Genomic DNA, 19,934 nt, shown 5'->3' with positions numbered 1-19,934 from the left:
TTTTTACCTTGATAGAAAATGGCAGTCTATTTTCTTTGAAAGCATAAAAATTAAAAACAAGCTGCTGTCCTCCTTTAGTCAAAGGGGCCAGATTTCCATAGCAATCAACATAAATAGGTTTTCCTTCAAGAACCTATTAAAGCAAGAAAAAGAAGTCAATAAAACCTCTTTTAATATTAGATTCATGCATATAAATATCATTATTTCCCCCAACATCCTTCCTGAGTTTAACACAAGTCCCCACTTGGTTACATTCAACAACAAATTAAATATCACTGTGCATTATGGCAAGGTATTATGAGTACAGGCAGTTTGGAAAACCATGAACCACCTGACTGGCTTTTCTAAAGTAAGACTGTGTAATTTTCTTCAAGAAATAATAAGTTAGTGACTGTGATTTCACCACAAGCCAGTCCTACTCACGACTGTGTGCCTGCAGGGCCAACGAGAAGGAATTCCCTCTGTCTGCAAAGCCCAGCCAGGGCTACTTGACAGCAGTGAGGGCAAGCCCCACTGCAGACTGAGCTGGGTCACCCACAAGTCTTCATGCTCCTCCAGTCTTGCCCTGTTTTGTTCTTCCTTTGAGAAGTTTCATGCCACAGCCTGGCTGTGGACCTTTATTTAACAGGGCTTTTCGTGGCTTTTGCAGGAGCTGCTGCTACTTGGAAAACACACTGCCCACCAACAAGGAGGGAGCCAGCTGCTAGGAATGTACCTCAATGTCTTTGCTTCTTGCAACTTCCTCAAAATTCTCTTGTTGCTCCAAAGTTTTGTCCACTTTGTCATCAGTCATGCAGAAGCAACGCAAATTTGATTCCACAGGGTCATTCATTTTGGCAAATATCACAAACTTTGCCATATAAGGAACGCATATTAATTCTCTATAAAGCTGTGTTGCCAGCCCAACAGTCTCTAGTACTTGGTGGCAGTCTGCGAGCCAAAATCTGAGTGGGAAAAAGTAAAGCATTAAATTAACTTTTCACTATGTTCCAACAATATCTTAAGGCTTAAAGAGAAACTATGTCCTGTATCCTTGGCCATTTTCCATGTGCACTGTCTTTGCAGAATTGCCAGAGCTGTAATTTTCCTTCTACTCCCAGTATAGGTTTAACTACCCAAAAATGGGAATGCCTGGCAATGAAATGCTGAGATACTTATCTAACCATTTTCACACTGGTGTCTCATAAAACTATCCATCTGAAGGCTCAATTGAAGCCAAACTGGGGAAGTTTAATTTCTTGTGACCATACACAATGTACATTGCAATGTGCTGATGCTTCACGATACATCTGATTTGCTAAAACAAACACCTTAATAACACACACAGCAAACCACATCTCCCATTGAGGCTGAACCAAATATGCCCATGGTGAAGTCTCCAGAAACAGGTGTTATATTGTTATTTTCTCATCTTATGATTAAGAGTTTGAAGACAAGTATGAAACAAAATATAAATATTTTTACTTTGTATCAGTCTTTCCCACAATATTTCAGCCCTGATCTATCTGGTTTTCCAGCAATTCTCTCTCTTTTCATAAAGGTTTTCATAGCTGCAATGTCATTTACTGATTGATAAACTCTCTACCTTCTATACCATGAATTTTCTTCACTAGGATATGTGATTTCTACAGATCCTGTTAAATGCCTCCAATTAGCATGTAAGTCCATGAAGTCCATCAAGATTAATTTCCACTCATAATTTTTTGCAAAAGATATTTTTGTGAGAGCAATTTAATATAATTTTCAACTAAAAAGCACTCAGCCAGAAATTAAACATCTTTAAATTTTTTAATAAACACATTTTTATGAATTCCCCCCTTTTTTTTTCTAATGGGATGAACATTTTAAGCTTTCCCTTTCTGTTGCCATTTACAGAAAAACCAAAGCCCTGTGTGGCAGGGCTTCAGAGGAAGAGTCTGTGCGCCTGCCAGGAGCCTCTGTCACAGCCAGGCCAGAGCTTTGTGTGCAGCCCTGGGTGTGTGGGACGCTGATAGGCAGTGACAAAGCAGCATCTGGGCCATCGCTGCTTCATCAGCCTCGTGGAAGGCTTCCAGAAAGCCAAAACACAGCCTCCCAACCAGGCACGGTCTTGGTCAAGGGAAGGCACTCCTGAGGTGCAGTTGGCAGGGTCTGCTCCCATACCTGGCAGAAACATTGGTGGTGAAGGAGACACAGTCGTTCGAAAACGTTAGCGGAGTGGTGCCCGTGATATCCTCCCACTGCGCAGGCGAAGTGCCTCCTGTGCAAACACACACCAGGGAGATCTCCTTTCAAATACTAAGCACACACAGACTGCATAAAGAATATCTCTATCTCCACACACAGAAAGAGAGCCTAGACATTAATGTTCTCCAACAGCTGAGCTCCATGTTATCATGGAGCATCAACAATGCTACATGGCGTCACACGTCACACAACAAAAAACAGAGAGGTAAGCAAAGAACATACCTACAGGTCAACAGCAAACCCCCCTTGATATCAGCTAGGACAGAATTACTTCTGCAAGCTACTTTTACTGACAAGCATATTTAATAACCAAGAGTGAAATTCTTCAAGAATGAAATTTAACATGTGATGGGAGAGCTCTTTTACAATGGGACCAGATACAAAGCTCAGGGAACCAGTGGGAGCCTTGGAAATAACCTCAGCTGGCTTTGCTCAGGAGAGCTGATCTGAGCCCCGGTGGCCCAGCACAACAAGGTTCCCTTACTGGAAAACAGGAGTAGTGAGAGTGAGCACAGAGCTGCTGCCACAGAAACCTTGGCAAAGAGCAGGATTTTCTCTAACCTGTAATGCTACATAGGAGTCGAAGGCTGGGAGTTGTGTCTCCTTTGTACCCGTTGCTTACTCCTTCTCCTGATGGAGGTGGCACAGGAATTGTCATGGTTATTGGCTTATGGAATTTTCTTCTTCTTGGCTCCACAGTGACAATGGGACTGAATGTTGCTTTGTTTCCAAGGATTTTTTTGACAATCTCTTCTGGAACTGGTTGAGCCTGTCAACATGGGGAACATAGTTAAACTGGAGCTGCAAACTGTTTATAGACATGCAAAATTATTTTCTAAATGGTAATTCTATTTTCTTTATATTTTCTGTAGATATTTTTTTTTCCCCAGGAAGCCTTCTCAAGGGTGATTATTAGTGAAATTCATGTTTAGTTCTTATTCAACAACTTACTTCTGATTTCCTAATTGCTAAATGGTAGAGCTAAACTATAAATCTCAGAAGGTACCCTGCAGTTTTTGGTGAGAGTTTTTCAGAGCACATTTGGTTTTGTTCTTCATTTACAGTGATTACTCACATTACGTACAATTTAAAAATGAAAAAATAGGCCTATTTTGCACTTGAGAAGCGAGGACTAGACACTGTCACCTGGAGGTAACAGACAATTCTTACAGCTCTGCCAAACACAGATTCATGCTCTTGAGGAACACTGCACTCCAACTGACCTCCATACTCAGTGCTTCCTGTGATTATTAGAAAGAAATACTTGTTTGGGTCAAAATCATAAAGAATGCATGAAGATACAAAAGACTTATAGGCAAATTTGCCATTTTCTACAGTCAAAAGTGACACACATGGTAATGGGAGTTTGCATCCATTTGCCTTTTTAATTTTTTTAAACTTTCAGGTCTGTTTCAATCAGGTTGACCCATGACTTGTTATTATTGAAATTGCAGAGTGCACTGATATGCAGAGAACATGCAGTTACACTGCAGTCTCAGCAGTCACAACACTGCATACAGAGCTGCCATACTTCCCTCACAGTGGAGAGCTCTGGGAAGGCAAGTGTATAACCAGAGCAGCTGAAATTCCATTTTCTCAAGATTAATCATTTTGAGATGTGAAATATCTTTAACAGAAATATTCCAGCATGAATTTCAAGAACTGCAATTCAAACCAGCATCTCTTTTTCATGAACCCATGAGACTTGTCATACTACTAAGGGAATTTTAAGTGATAACTAACTGAACTCAAAGATGCCTCCTATTCCTATGGAATATTTCTCCACTTTCTGTGCAGTTGGTCTAAGTAGAATTTAAGCTATATGCTCTTCCCAGATTTCACCCCTAGAAATGCCAGTGGTGAATGTCCTAAGACACAGCAGATGTACATGGGAGGTTTTTGACCCAGTAACAGCTGGCAAACAGCTGCATGTAATCCCTACCAAACACATTCCCGTAGCACAGGGCAGCCCAGTGACCCCGTTCACAAGCTGCTGCTTTGCCACAGGAGGTGGGGACTGCGCAGTGGCTGTAGAGTTGCTGGGGCTGTGATGGTTCCAGCTCTTTGCTTTCCTCTCGCCATTCCTGGGATGCTAAGCAATAATCATGAAGGTGATCCAAGGGGAGCTGGGCTTGTGCCACAGGGAGGAGGACTGTACACCACCTGCGCCTGAGGGACACTGACGTGCCCAGGCAGACTCGTGCCAACTCAGAGCTCAGGTGTGAAAAAGCCCCTTGTCACAACCCACTGCTAAGGAGCAGCGTAACCTCCTGGAAGCTCTGTAGCTTCCAGTCTCGTGCATCAAGACAGGTGCGCTTAGAGAAGCTGCACTGAAGCCTCTTTACCTGGAGCCCCACGCGGATTCTCTTGGTCAGAGCCCCCTCGGGGAAGGAGGCCTGGACACGTGGCACCGTGGTGCTGCTCAGCACCCCGCCCTCGGGGCCGATCTGGTTGCTCTCCTGCTTGATCCGGGAAACCACCGCAAAGTACTGGGGGAAATCCTTGGTGACGATCCTGCAGATCCGCTTCTTCTCCAGCTCCTCCACGCTGTCCAGCTCTGGGGGCACAAGACAGGTAAAACGTTCAGGCATCCCCTGCCCAGGCTCATCCCACACACATCTGGGGCTTTGAATAAGCCTTAAATTGCTTAAGGAGGTTGGGAGGTTTATTACTATTTATTTACTACAGCATTAAAAAAAAAAAGCCATTCAGTGCTATCAGTTATCAAGCTTTGTATTTTCAGTGAACTTCTGTATAAATCCTGACAATGAGGGCCAACAGCAATAGAGTAAAAGACTTGCTAGGACACCTAAGTAGTCAGGTGTGACAGTCTCTGCAGTAGCAGCTGCCACAGAATGACAGGTTTGTCACACAGCAGAGAAATCCAAGGAGAGCTGAAGAAGATAGTCAAGCTTTTTCCCTCTCTTATTTCTATCTGATCTTTCTGTGCATAGCTCCAAATTACTCCCAGCCTCTTCCCCCATATGGTTCTGACATAAAGAAAACCACAGGAGATCACAGTGAGTTCATGCCTTATCTCCCTTCGTGCCAGTGTGCAACCCAGAGCGTGGCACCCTGAGGCACTTGAGACAGTTATTGCCCAGACTGGCATCCAAAAAATCCTGACCAGACACCGAGCTCTCCATGAAACTGTGGAAGCAACAGAGCTGTCTCCCAGCACTTCCAAGAGCAAGATTCCCTTCTACATCAGGATTCCAGCCTTTTGGTTATCTGTCCCAAAATAACTGTAGTGTGCCCCTCAGTTCCTAGAGAACCTTAATGCATCCTCAGCTACAACTGAAACAGAGTTAGGCCATCGACCATTAGTGCTCTCAGCCACATTCCAAGTAAGTAGGGTCACCAGGGCTCAGAAAGGTGCACAGAGTACCTATTCCTATTAATTAGGTAAGCACATGACATAGTTTTCCCCATTTATGCACTGGGGAAAACTCCGTGATACAACAAAAATATAATGACTTTTGCAATTATGTGTGTGTGTATCTATATATACACACACACATATATATGTATTTGCATTGGTGCCCCAAATGCATTGGTGAAATCCCTGTGATATAAGCACCACACACAAACAGAGATAATTAAATAACTGTCATACATTTCTCCTTGTAACTTCTTGCACTAGGCCTTTTTATCTCTTGTAATTGGATTTCATTGCAGCACTCTACAAATTTCAGCTTTTATTTTCCTCCTTAAAAAGGGAATTTCTAAATAAAGTTTGTTCCTCAAAAGATGATATTTTTATTATGTCCAGCAAGAGAAAGCAGGAAGACCAGAAATAATACTACGGCAAAAGACACGTGCAACATACTTTGTGACTGAGACATTTTACTCCTCTAAGCATGTAAGCTCAATTACAGTTCCAAAAGAATTAGAATGCAAAATTGGTAAAATGTCAGTTTTCCATTTTAAAACATTCAGCAGATAGTTTGAATTAATCTCACAGTGGTGCTGTAGATCATATGTACCTACCAGAAGTGGATAATTTTTTATCATAATGTCAGCTTCCATTTACTTTGACTCACAGATTGATATCTGAAGCCCTCTAATGAATCAGTCACTCTGCCTGCAGCCTCTGGAAGCAATGGCTTGTGCAGGAGACAAGCTGGATTCCTAAACTCCCAGGCATCATCCATCTTAACTGGTAATGCCTCATCATCTCCTGTTTGTTGCTAGAGAAAAAACCCACTGTAAAATTCTCACAGAGGTGAAGGATAATTAAAATTCTCCCGAAGTAGAAAAATAGTGATTTAAACAAGAACATTTCAAAGTCCTCTGAACCTGGCAGGCACTCTCCTTCAGAGGAGGAAGATGGGAAGATAAGAGTGGCAGAGCAACAGTCAGGCATAGAGAGGAGTTGGACTATATATAGGAAGGTTATGTTTGGATAATACATATGCTAGCTTCTGTATGAAGTTGCCCTCTAACAGAAAAAAAAAAAAAAGATGATGAGCAATCAAACCATCTCTCTCACTGCCCTGAGAAATGCAGTGTTGGCAGGACAGAATTAATGAAACAGGGAAAACTAGTCCTGGGAGAGGTCACGTTTCCCAAACACACCTCATGCATTTTACAGAGGGAGATATCATCATTACTATTTCTCTCAGCTGCTGACACTTCATTCCTGGGCAGAGTGTTTCAATGATAAACCTTGAAGGATTTTTTGGTTAGATGGTTGGGTTTTGGAAGGAAGGGGGTTTTAGCCACAGAGAAGTGGTACAGAAAGGTTAGTGGCAGAACTGGGAAGAATCTCCCAATGTCACTGTCTCCCAGGCTTGTGCTAACAGCCCAAGAACTCTTACAGCCACCCAGCTTTAGTGAGGCAAGAGAAAGGTATTGTGAATATAATGTGTGCAGAAGTCTTCTCCTGCCACCCATGTGTACGGTACACTTATCCTGCAATGGTTTGGTGTCTGATCTTCCACAGGAGTGATGGAGGAGAGAGGAGGAGGCAGGAAAAGAACACCACAGCGTGTGCTGCATGCTGCCACATGAACATTAAGGCTCCAGGACTGCAGAAGAGAAACCCAGCCATGTCCTCCAAGGTCAAGAGGGACCTCACACAGGCTGTCTCAGGTCAAGGAAAGCAATCACACCAGTTCTCTCTGGTGAGAGGCAGCTGTGGATCAAGTTCATCCACATCTAATACCTTTCTTTTTTTACTTTCAGACAAGGTAACACAGAGCAAGAATCTTCTGACTCAAAACAGAGCAAGACAAGTCACAGAACACCTGGCTGTTTCATGAGCTTCAAGGTGTCTTTGTGTGGATCTGGTTTCCCTTGCCGGGGCCTCAAAAGAATTTTGCTAGCACTGAAAAAGCAAATCTCACCTGTACCTCCCAGACTGAACAGTTCTCTGAGTTGTGCAACCTTCCCTCAGTCCTGGCTGGAGCAGAGCTGACCTTGTCACAGTGCCCAGAGCGCAGGGTGGGGTGAGCACAGGATCCCAGTTCTCCCCATACAGAGATGTGCCCATTGAGGAATTGCTGCACTAAAAGCATGGCATGCAGGAGGCAGCTTCCACAGGGAGAAAAATACAGCAGGGGGATGGAGGCAGGGAGAGCACATGGCAAGGGGCAAGGAGAAACTGAGGGCAGGAAGATGCTGGTAACCAGACCCACCCTCCCAGCCTCAGTGTTTCGCACACATAACTAGACACTCCCAGTGCCACAAGGATGTTTCACCTCAAACAAGGCAATATCCTTTATGTCTATTTTTGTGTAGTCTTTTATCTTGCCATTCACAACATACAGTTTAACAGCAATATGTTTAAAAACTTTTCTTGGAAAGGTGGCAAAATCACTGCAGAGTGATTTATGGTGGTATTTTAAACTTCAAGTATAAACAAGGTCACACTCTGGTTTGATCTCTCGATTCAGTTATGTAAAAACTCCTGTTTCCCATCTGAAACCACACTGTGCAGCTGCAAGCTTACTGTAGCCACAAACATTTGCATTTCTTGGCTCACTCACTAGTTTGCAAATAACTTTTAAAAGATTAGCTACCCCAGTGTGTGCATTTGTGCCCACAATTTGTCTACAGCTACCTCTAAAGGGTGATGGAATGTTAAAAGCAAACAGAAGTTATCTATAAAAGGAGCCTGTCTGAAAACATTATATATTTACCAATTACAAGGCAGAGAGCTTCTTCCTAAAAAAATAATGAATTCCAAAAATAAATATATTTTATTTGATTCAAGTATAAATAAATGTAAAATGGCCAAGAAGTGTGAATTGCTACCCTTGTGTTTGCAGCCACACTCCTCCTACTCCTAAAAATGCCAAGTTCCCTGTATTTGCCTAAGTACAGCACCATCCTTAAAATAAAACCTATTTAAGCAGAAACCTGACTGCACCAAAAAAAACCCCAGGCTCTTTACATGACGGTTCATTGTTCTCTCATGATGATAACCCAAAAGTTCTGCTGTTACCTAATCGTGCACTAGCCCTGGGGCGACGCCTCCTGCCCGGGATTATCTGGGGTCTAGGACGAGGTTTCCCAGCAGATGGTGCTGCCCCCAGCGCAGAGCAGCTTTTGGCAGTGCCCACGGGGGCCGGGATGTCCTTGCTCCCATCCCTGCTGGCTAGGGGGGAGAGCAAACAGAACAACCAAAAGAGCAGCAAACTGCACCGCTAAAACTCGGCCTATGAAGAGCTGCACTACAGGTCTGATTGCCCTCCTTCAGAACACGGGTAGGAAAGGACTTGAGATCACAGCAGGTTTGACAGAGAAGATGCCTTTAACAGCAAATGGGCACTCCTGCAGCACCTCCTGGCACTCAGAGATGATTATGCAGATGAGTTTTCTTGCAAAGACACACTGAATTTCTCTAAATGACTATGTGGCTGCTTTTTATTTAAATTAAAGCTTGCTTCTGCCTCCAGAGTTCATACCTGGAATAAAACTTCTTCCAAAGTTATGTCTTCTGAGATGCAAGATACTCCTCCTGAGCCAAGTCTAACTGTGGTATTTTTTACCAAAACACTAAAAATTCAAAACCCAAAACCAAAAAGTTCAGAAAAACCCAACCCACTCAAGTCTACAAATTTGTAATTTTTTGGTCATTGCTTGGAAGACCTTTTACATTGCAAAGGTGTCATTTAACTAGAGTGGAATTTTGTCAAAATCCTTCCACTATTTTAATGTAGACTAGGTTTTGGGGGGTTTTTTTGGTTTTTTTGGTTTTTTTTTTTTTTTTTTTTTTTTTGCTTTCCTAGCTAGAGAAGGATTAAGCTAAAACAAACTGAACAAATAATCACTACAGTGAATGTGTCTGCAGCATTTTTCTCCTTTTCCTCTCACAAATGATTGCCTGGATTTGTAAAAGCCATTCCTGAGGTCTGGCTTTTAAGGTGTCAAATATTTTCACTCTAACAGAATAATGTCCATCATACTTTGTGTGGTTATTTGGCTGCACTTATACCCACCAACCTCAAACAGCAGTTCCCCAGAAGGAAAGAGCCACCTGAAACCCTCAGTAGATCAGAAAGTTGTCCTGTGGCCTACTGTGAAGCTCATTATTTTAGGCTCTAAGTACTGAGGGCTTCAGATCCACCTCTCTCAAACTGTTTTTATTTATTGAGCTCGTCTCTGTAAATTGTCAATTTCTGCATATGTGAGCCCTTCTGAAAGTGCTGCAAGCTGCAGCACTTCAGAACAATATTTCTGTGCCCAGATTTCCTATCCCCAAATCAAACTAAGCTCGGATGGAAAAGCACCTGAAACAAATAAGCAAGCTGCTTGCTGATCAGTGCTGACTACTTCATCCCTGTCAAGGCACCACTACTTCACCCAAATACCAAATCATCACTTCTGAATCCCATGCCAATGTGCAGAGAAGGAGGGGCAGTGGTGAGATTTTTCTTTTTCAAAGTCTGCAACTACTGCATTCAATCCTGCAGCAATCATAATTCCCCAAGCCATAATATCCTGGACCATGTCCATCTCTTGCCTGTTCCACTGCTTTTAGGTACCCCTCAGTGATGAGGTTTATTTTATTTTTCCAAACCCACTGGCAAAACATTTGCAGTGTTTCTGCCCTCCTGTCTGGTTGGTTCTATTACATTTATTTTGAAATAAATAGCTACAATAGCAACCAGAACCTTGCTGCTGCTTTGTGTTTGTACAAGCTCAGGTGCAGTTCAAATACTTCAAAGTGAAGCCTTTCCTGTTGCCCCCATTCCCAGAAGATCAGGAAATTGGTAAAAATGCTGTATTTCAGATGCCCAGGGAGACCCCCACAACAGCACAACTCCCCACATTCCCAAGGCATGCCCTTTGCTGAGGCTGTCCTCATCAAACAAGGAGAGGCAGAAATCAAGGGCAGGGCTCCCCCACAGATACCTCCCAGAGCTGCCATCCACAGCCCCGTCATTCCCTTCACATGCTTTTGCTGATAATGAAAGAACTTTCCTGCAGCTTGTAGCCTATCACACTACGACTTTCTGGAGGTTATCCAGGGAAAATCCTGTGGATAAACCCTTCTACAAAACCAAAGTTCGCACCACAAACTGTTTCATTCACACTCAGATGCAAAGAGCTCGAGCAATGGTTTATCAGCACAAGAATTGAAAAATGCTTGCTAGGAAAAGAAAGCAGTGGTGCCAAGGAATCACTGCAGCCCCACAGCCTGACTTTGCCCACGATTTTTTTTTCAGGGACCATCTGTGACAGCATCTCCTGATGGATTTGTACAGCTGGGTCCCCTCATCTTGAGGGACTCTCACATCAACAGCAATGCACAAGAAAACAAGGGAGCCAGACTTCCCAGATGGGCATCAGGAAGGCAGGTTGTGTACTTGTGGGAGGCAATCTCTAACAACACCATTTGAAATAAGAATGCTCTAGGGGCCAAGCTCTGTGTCTCTGGGGAGGCCCCACAGAGCTGATATTTACACTTCACCGTTGGCTTGGAATGACCTTCCCGTGGCCCTGCCTGAGCAGCGGAGACACGTGTACCTCCAGCTGGGTGTTATTCTCAAATTCATGCTGGAAAGCAACTGTGCAAACTCTGCTTAAACTTGGCAAGACTTCAGACCAAAATTCACCACCCATTTCAGGATGTCTCCAGGCCACTGCAGAACAGTTTTTCCTTACGCTCTTTCCGTCAGTTTAATATGGAACACACACTGTATTCCCTGAAGTCAGACATCCCCTGCACTGTTTTAGTTTGCTTTAGTCAGCCCGTGTTAGCAAGCCTTCACAAAGGCAAGGCTAAAGCTTTGAGAAAATATTTACCTTCATCCATGCCATTTAGTATTTCAGTTAAGTCTTCATGTTTGCTGTCATACTGGTGCTCTTTCCACGTTTCACCGTTCTCACTTCGGAGTACGATCAGCTCTCTTTCCTTGCCTCGCATTGATCCAAAATGCGGGATTTCCACTATGACAGGGCTAGGGAAAAAGGAACCATGTTATTTTTAACCCTGTATTTCCTCACTGCCCTCAGTTCCCCATAGGTCCTTAAGAAAACTACAGTTGTTTTTAATAGTTAACACTGTTACAGTACAAATGCTTTTAAAATTACCAAAGCTGCACAATCCTTAATCATTTAAACTATATTAATGGATAAATCAAAAATACTAATATATAGCTTGCTTTTAGTGCAAATCTTTTGAAATATCTGCCTCCATGAAAAAAGCAGTGACAACTTTTAGTAAGGAGAGTTCTCCTTGCTCATTTATCCCAGGGTGTAGGTGATTCAACCTGCCTCCAGCACACACAGCACTGCTGATTTTAGCTGGCATTAGCATAGTCAAAGTTTGGATTCGGCTCAGAGAGTTTGAAGGGACAAAGTCAGTTCAGAAGCAATCTGTCTATCCCAGTGCATGCAACAGCCACTGACTGTAACAGGAACCATGCATTTATGCAGATTTTGAACTTCAAACTAAGTCCCATAGTTTTCAAAGCTCTCCCTAGCTCTCTGTTGATATGCAGCTCCTGTGAAACAAAAGAGACTGTTTTTCTTTAGCTCCACTTTCTGGTTCTCATGCCCAGCATCACAGCTGCAACCTCTGCACAGCAAACATCACCGGGGAGTCCTTAGATCATTTCAGAATGGACTTCTCTGGGTTGAACAACATCATGACCACATATATATTAGTCACTGTCAAACATTTTTTTGGGAAGGAAAGGGAATGAGAAGGTAGTTAATAATACACCTATGTCACCAGACAAGGTACCTTCAACAGAGGACTGCAAGTGCATTACTGAACAGTTTGTATGAACAACCAACAGAAACCACCATTCACTTCATGTGCCATTCCTCAACAAAACAGACACTGTTGCCAAACACTTCACAGGCAGGATATGCATTTTAAAGTATGCTAAGACAAACCGACTGAAATCACACAGTAAGTGAACGTTTATGGATTATGCAGCTTTAAGACATTTAAATAGACAGTATCATTATTTTCCTACAGAGGTTGTATAGGGTTTAACTGCTTCATAACAACTTGGTTAAAAGCAGTGTCACATTTTGGGAGAAGGGTGCAGCATTTCTGTGGTACTGTACATCTGCCAGGTGTTGGGTGCATTAACCAATCCATCACTTGAGCATGAAATCACAACAGCCATCACGGCCAAAAACAAACTAGCTTGAGGCTCAGTTTGCACATTAAATTCCCAGGGAGAAGAGTTAGTCCTTTTTTCCCCATGAAAATAATAAAAATAGTTTAATTAATATATATTTTAGATGCTTTTAGGAACACCCAGTCTATTTTTCAAGTCTCAAGTCCTTTAACAAAAAACCAGGAATGTAATGTAGCTGCTCTCTCCATTGTGCACAGCAAGAAAACACCAAAAATTCAAATACATTGCTTAAGATATTTACTCTCTAGTTCAAAAAGAGCACAAGCTGAAAACAAAGGCTGTAGTACAATCTTTGCAGGCCAATATTTCAGATACTGTCTCTGTAAATATTTAGAAACTACACAATTTTGTGCATGACATTTAACAAGAATACTCAGTGAGAAGGTATTGAACAGGTTTGGAACACCAAACACTCACCAATATTTTGAAAACCCAATGCAATAAATTTCACAATATGGTTTGAAAACAACAGTCAGAAACATACGGAAACATCCTTACATGTTTAGACTATACACAGCAGTCCCTTTGGGTAGCATACTTGGCTTTGTAAATTTATTTGAACAAGATGCCTCTTGCAGGTTGAAAAGGCTAGTATTTCTCCAATCTTGCTGAATCAATTAATTCACTTGATAACTTTTTTTCTGAATAATCTTTCATAAGTAATGGACTTTATGCAATCACATTTTACAGATGCTCTTCCAAAGCAGTATCACTTGAGGCCTGTAAATACCTTCTCTACCACAGGGTTGAACTTAAAGGACTGCCACTGTGTATTAAAATGTATTTAATGCAGTAGAAACACTTCAAATTTAAAAAATTACAAAAGCACAGAAGTTATGAAAGCAGAATGCTGGCAGTGAATTTTACATGCCTATAAGCACAAGGTAATAGCAGAGCTATATTAAATCAAGCCACTATGATTTTCTTTCAGTGACATAAATCAACTGAAAGTTTTAGGAAACTTAAAGAAAATAATGGGATTAACAAAAAATTGGAAACAAAAGAAAAACTGTAGACATTCTGTATCTTTTCCGTACATATCCTACCCAATAAATTTTGTTCCTTGTGGACCAAGCTGCAGGATTCGGCTAACCATGCTCTCACCCTCATTTAGAGGGGGAGGACTTTTAGGAAGATGCAGTTTACTGAATAACATCCATGCAGCAGGAAGAGAAACGAGAAGGGGAAATTAGGAACAAGCTGTCATTCCCGACAGAACCAGCAGTTTATACCAGGGTGCCACTCATGGTAATGAACAAAATTTATAATTAGGAAAAAAAAAAAGGCCACATCATAGTGGATTGCTTCCTCTATTTTAAGCTTTAAAAACAGTCAGTTCCTAGCACTGGTACTACTTGTACCACCACTCCTCAGCAGGTGCTCCACCGTCACTCCAAGTGGTTTGGCTTAACAAGACAGAGACAGGCAGCTCCCAGCAACTCCAGAGGGAGCTGTGCACATGCTGGGAACAGAGCTCAGTATCTGGGTCCCTGTGGGTGTCTCTAGACAATTCTTTGTGATAGTGCTGTTTCTCTAAATACTCTACAAGCAAGAGGGTCAAAACCCACTCTGGGTTTTCAGCGTGTGACTCCTCCTGACTTCCAAGGCAGGGATGCATGAGCAGATGGGGATGGGACCTGGCCTTCCCATGGGTTTCCTTACCTTCACCTCCATCCTGCAGTCATCAAAGAGGCAAAACTCTCCTTAAAATACAAGGGTTCTTAACAGAAGGAATGTCAGGTTGGCATTTTTTAATGTTTTAAGTTAAGTAGCCTGTGCTATGAGCTCAGATGAGGTAGAGTCAATGTTTAACTACTTAAATCCACAGGATAAAGGAACGAAAGGTGCGACATGAGCATAGACAATTAAACTCACGGAACAACTCACCCTAAAAACTGTGCCCCCGCTGGCCCCATTTCTACAAGCCGGCTTGCCAATCCTTCTCCTTCAACCATGGGTGGTGGGCTGGCCAGTTTGTGCCTCTTGACCAGGCGGCAGGTGATGCGGGTGGGCGCCGTGCACTTCCGCGGCGGGATGATGATCCTCATGCCATGGTGCCGGCTGCCCCTCATGGAGCCCCCGCGTGCATCCACCATAAAACTAACCAGGAAACTGCGCAAAGAAGAAAACACTTCAGTGAAAGTCGTCTCGAAACAAGCAGATCAGCAAAAAGTCAGCAGACACAGACTTCAAAACATTAGAAAAGTCATCCCGATCCCAGATAAACTAAAAAGAACATGAAGATCCTTTTAAAACTTGTACTTGCATGTTAACTACTGGTTATCAAAAGCAGGAATTACTCAAGCTCTAGTAACATCATGGTGAAATGACCATGTTCTACTGAGCAATTTGGAATAAAAGTGTACACAAGTAGTGTATTAGTAGTGGTTTGTTAGAATTTTAAAACATCCCTTTGCTGCTGTTAGCTCTATTGTCCACAAATGAGAGTAATTAGCCTCACATGCATAAAGCAACCAGACAGTGTAGAAAAAGGAGAATCAAAAATGCTTATTATTTCAGGAACCTCATTATTTAAAACCTTCCCTTTGTCTCATTTGCAAATACTCTTGATGGCTGCCTGAGTAAGTGCCAGCATCATGGGTGAGAGTTCAGACTGCTAAGGGCTTCCCCTGATGGGGAAAATAAGCGATGACTACCAAGTACATAACTTCCTCTAGGCTGTTGGCTCCCTGGAGGAAATCATGCCATTACTTCTCTTTGAAGATTAGATTCATTAGCAAAAAAAAGAGGTATTAAAGAAAAATTGCACTTGCTAGTGTCATTCCAATGCATAATTTTCCATTTTTTCATAAGGGGGTAAGAAATTGTATTTGTAAATGATGAGTGGTATATTTTTAATAAAATCCTTTCTATTAGCATGGGAATAATTAAAATTAACAATTCATATTAGAATAGCTTAAGGTAGAAGATGCAATAACAGGCTGGTATCAAGAGGGACACAAATTACCAGCTCAGTCTTTAAGCCAGTACAGATTTTGTTTGTTCCTTCTGTATGACAGACACTGACATAGCTGACACATCTGTCATGTGGCTTCACTATTTTCAAGGCTGCTGCCGAAACTTCCAGCTTTTAAGAACTAAACCTTCACATGACTAACAGGTGAATCCATTCAATTTCCTGGCTCCTGACAGAAAAGTGAACTAAGGGTGTCAGCCAGTAATCCAGGGGAGTGAGATGGCTCTGGGAAAAAAGCCCCCAAGTGCTCTGAAGTAGGACTGGGAATTTGTGAAACACAGTTCCATTTGCTTTGAGACCAGCAGGATATCAACAGCGGCAGCTGACAGGCACTGGCCAGGCCTGCAGAGAAACTGTATTCAGAAGTCTGGCCAACATGGGTGGGAAAAAATCTGCACAAAAGCAGGAGAGAAATCAACATTTGGTATTTTGTGGTCTGCAGGAGAGAAGTGAGTAGGGATACAAGCTATAAATATAGGAAGTATGATGGAAATGTTGTCCAGCTGAATTCCAGATCAAGAAGTTGCTACATTGCCTTTCTTCAAATTAAAATCCATCAGTAAAGATGGGGATGTAAAACTGCTCTCTGAGATGACCCTAGCCCAAATTTACAATTTCTCATGTGCCAGACACTTTACAAAACTGAGGCATGATATTTCACAGTAGTTTTCATACAGAAAAACTGTATCCATGTTCCATATTTCTCTCCTAGGTAAATGCACTGTACACTCCAACAAATCCAAATGCTGCCACTAGGGTATCCCAGCTCCTCACAAGAGGAATTGTATCAGCAGGACAGGATCTTGGCTAACCAAACACTTTCCATAAACATTAGACCTGTGTCAGAACCAGTATGCTCAATCTTTAAATTATATACTCTATAAATAGTGATTATAATCTTAGTATTTATGGATGCTTAGCTGGCCTTTCAGAAACATGCATGGTTTCTGTCTGCAGAGCAGCTGGGGCCCTCTCAGACTGGAAGTTTGTAGGGTGGAGGGATGGCTGGCTGGAGCATCCCCAGGGCTGAAGCTGCAGCAGCTCCAGGGAGGCACAGCTGGTCAGAGCACCATGGAGGAGCCTCCTGGGGAGCTTGGCAAGGCTGGGCTTGGCCTGATGGCCCAGCACAAAGCAATGTTTTGGAGAGCTGCCTATCATGTACATGGTTACTGGCTTGTTAAGTCACCTCAGAATTAATAATGAAAAGGAGGATTTCATCTAGCGCAAAAATGCCAAAACTTACATTCAAATAAGATGTTGTCTTCTGTATCCAAACTATTTAAATGATGGAAAGTATGTAAGAGTGAATTGCCAAAAATCTCCAGGCACCTAAATCAACTGTCTTAAATTCATAATTAAAAAAAAAAAAAAAACACCAATAGAAGTTAAAACTAAGCACCTACAAAAATCAGTCCCTGAGTTAGCAGGGATGTTTAGGCTGTAGATTTTAAGGTCAGTCCAGCCTCAGGAACCAAGAGCTTTGCACTGCTACTGCACACTGCTCACAGCAAGGGTAAATAACCCTTGGCATGAGCCTGTGCCCCAGGGCAGGAACCAGCCCCTTCCAGCTTCGGTGTCTGCACCACACTGCAGCCTCCAGTGCAGACAAAACCTGCAGCACAACCTTGGTGCATATTGCTCCCAGAGAAAGGCAATCACTGTCAGCAGCTTATTAATTATTTCCTTGTTTAATTTTCTGATTAGTAACTTACCATGTAAAACAATAACAACAATTCCAAACAGTATTTCATGCACTTTCTAGCTAAAAACATTAGTAGCTGATTCTTACCTAAATTAACATTACACTAATAATGGAAACTACAGTATGACCTCTAAAACACAATGCTAAAGGCTAATGAGCATTTCTACTTGGATACATGGAAGGGATGAGGATGTGGTTGGATGCACTACAAACATCTACACACACTCTGTGGGAAAAAAAAAGTTTAAAAAACAAAATAAAATGAGGATTCACAGAAAGCACCGAGTTATCACCTTGAATCATACTGGGGGAGTGGAGAGGAATAGCTGCAAAATAATTTAGAAAGCAAATGGGAAAATTAATGTAAGATAATTAGAGGTAAGCAACAGAAAATATCAATAATAAGCGCAAAGAAAAAGTAACAATCAAAAACAACAAAAGCAACAGGTTTGAAGGCCAGCTTTAGAAATTATTTGGCTTTTGCTTCACATATTGTGACATATGTCATAGAAAATATGCTACACATGGGAAAAAAAATCTGAAAGGGAGGCACAACTCTGTAAGTTCTCTGGAAAATGCAGAAGCACAAGGAGAAAAGCACTTGCTGTTTACTTTGTCGGCAGAGAATTTATTGCAACACAACTTCATTGAATTCCAAAAACATGCTCCTGTCTGCCATGGAAAACCAGTTCTTGCACTTTTCTAGAGCAAGAGTTCATTTTCCAAAGCATAATGTATAAACAGATGTGTGGCAGGATGCTTGAAAGGAGTATCAGTCCATGCCATCCATTGCATTGCTGTCAAAAATGAGTTCTGTGTGTACAGCAGGTTGGAGTAAATTATCTACAGTTCATATCATTTAAACTGCACATAGTTAATATAATTTAAAATACAGTAAACTATAAAGAATCTGATTTATTCCACTTTGAAAGACTGGATCCAGTATTTCTGAGTTTTTCAATATTGGAAGGCAGTGTGGCACACTCATTTCTTTCTTTCAGCTAGGAAAATGAAGGAGTTAAAGGCAACACAAAGAGAGAACACCCACATCTTACTTTGGGAAAGCTGCAGGAGTAAGTTCACATCTGACAGCTGAAGGTCATTTTAGGGAGGGTCTCTACCCTTCCAGAGGCCTCAAGATTCATGATGTATTTCAATGTACTGCTTACAATGGACCATGTTCAAAACATATGCTGGCAAAACAACTTATCTGAACTCAAGAAGAAAAACATAAAACATTCTCTTGGCTTGAAAAAAGGAAAAACCAGAAGAGTTAAAATCACTGCCAACAATTTCTGTTTTCTTCTCCTTTCACTGATACATTGCTGGAGCTCCACATCCTGCTCCCAGAATTCCCCTTCTGCCTGGGTTAGGAAATAAGAACAAACATTGATGCTTTCTCCTGACAGTGGGCAAATGGGGAAGGAGTGACCTGAGGCAGCAGTGGTGCTCCTGGCATGGCACATGGGGGAGCCCTGGGATGGTGGAGAAGGCCAAGAGCAGTGGGGTCAGAGCCTGGCCACAGGGCCACCACACCACGAGGGCTGGCAGCCCCTGCCCCCAGCCTCAGACAGAACTGGGGACAAAGACAGGGATGAAGCACCCCAAACAAGCAGAAAAGGATTTGCTGTTCAGGAAAAACTGGCAAAAGAAATGTGACAAGTCATGGTCCTCTGCATATCAGATGTGCTGAGGTGCTGGAAGATTAGAAGGAAACATCTGTTGATTGCCTCTAGATGAAGATAACCAGGAGAATCAAACAGGATGTTATAATACGGGGACACAACTGAAAAGTAAATAAGCAACAAGTGAGATTTGGGGTTTTTTTTCCTGACAAAGGAACTGAATCCTCAGAGCATCACTTCTGATGGATTTTCTATGTCAAATAAGAAACGTAATGGGTTGTAAAAGCCCTGTGTCTGGAGAATATTTTGGTTTATGCCCATCTGGAGAGCTATATCTGCTTGGAGGATATCTGTCTGCTCCCTGCCACCCAGCCTCATGGTTTGCTCCCCTCTGGGCAGCAGCTTAGACCACGTCTGCATTTCAGAGGGCACATGTACCAAGGGAGCAGATCTTATGTGAGAGCCCCCATGTCCACAGAATATATGTTTTGGAGGGCTGGAACCACTGGTGAACACGCTAAAGACACAAGGGCAGGCAAGTATTGTTCCATAGGATTGGCAGGATGAAAACAACAGACCTATCTTCTATCAGGATGAAAAGAAACCAGAAAATTTTAGATGAATCAGTCTAACCCAAATTACCTGGGAATATTCAGGAATAAATTATTTAATAATCACTCTATAAGGGATCAAGGTAATTAGTCAAGATATTACACCTTTCCTCCCACCAGTCTCAAAATAAAAACAAACCAAAAATAAGTGGCAAGAGCAATTAATGCCAAATGAATTTGAATTCC

The 19,934-nt window shown here is 42.2% G+C and overlaps 1 protein-coding gene across 35 annotated transcripts in view; it reads right to left on the bottom strand.

The window, feature by feature from the left end:
* ANK3 (ankyrin 3) overlaps window positions 1-19,934 on the bottom strand; it is a 341,257-nt gene that overhangs the window by 40,869 nt on the left and 280,454 nt on the right. For 22 of the 35 annotated variants that reach the window (XM_068197112.1, XM_068197117.1, XM_068197118.1 and 19 more), the window contains 8 exons: window positions 17,806-17,838; window positions 14,721-14,945; window positions 11,482-11,636; window positions 4,572-4,783; window positions 2,788-2,995; window positions 2,143-2,239; window positions 716-944; window positions 8-133 (listed from right to left, as the gene is read on the bottom strand). In XM_068197112.1, coding sequence (XP_068053213.1) covers window positions 8-133; window positions 716-944; window positions 2,143-2,239; window positions 2,788-2,995; window positions 4,572-4,783; window positions 11,482-11,636; window positions 14,721-14,945; window positions 17,806-17,838 — 1,285 coding nt within the window. The remainder of the gene's footprint in view (window positions 1-7; window positions 134-715; window positions 945-2,142; window positions 2,240-2,787; window positions 2,996-4,571; window positions 4,784-11,481; window positions 11,637-14,720; window positions 14,946-17,805; window positions 17,839-19,934) is intronic. The other 13 variants (XM_068197116.1, XM_068197124.1, XM_068197125.1 and 10 more) reach the window with 1 other exon arrangement.

This window comes from Anomalospiza imberbis, chromosome 8, assembly GCF_031753505.1.
Source record: "Anomalospiza imberbis isolate Cuckoo-Finch-1a 21T00152 chromosome 8, ASM3175350v1, whole genome shotgun sequence".
In the NCBI taxonomy this organism is placed as follows: Eukaryota; Metazoa; Chordata; class Aves; order Passeriformes; family Viduidae; genus Anomalospiza; species Anomalospiza imberbis.
This window is presented reverse-complemented; position numbering and strand designations above follow the sequence as displayed.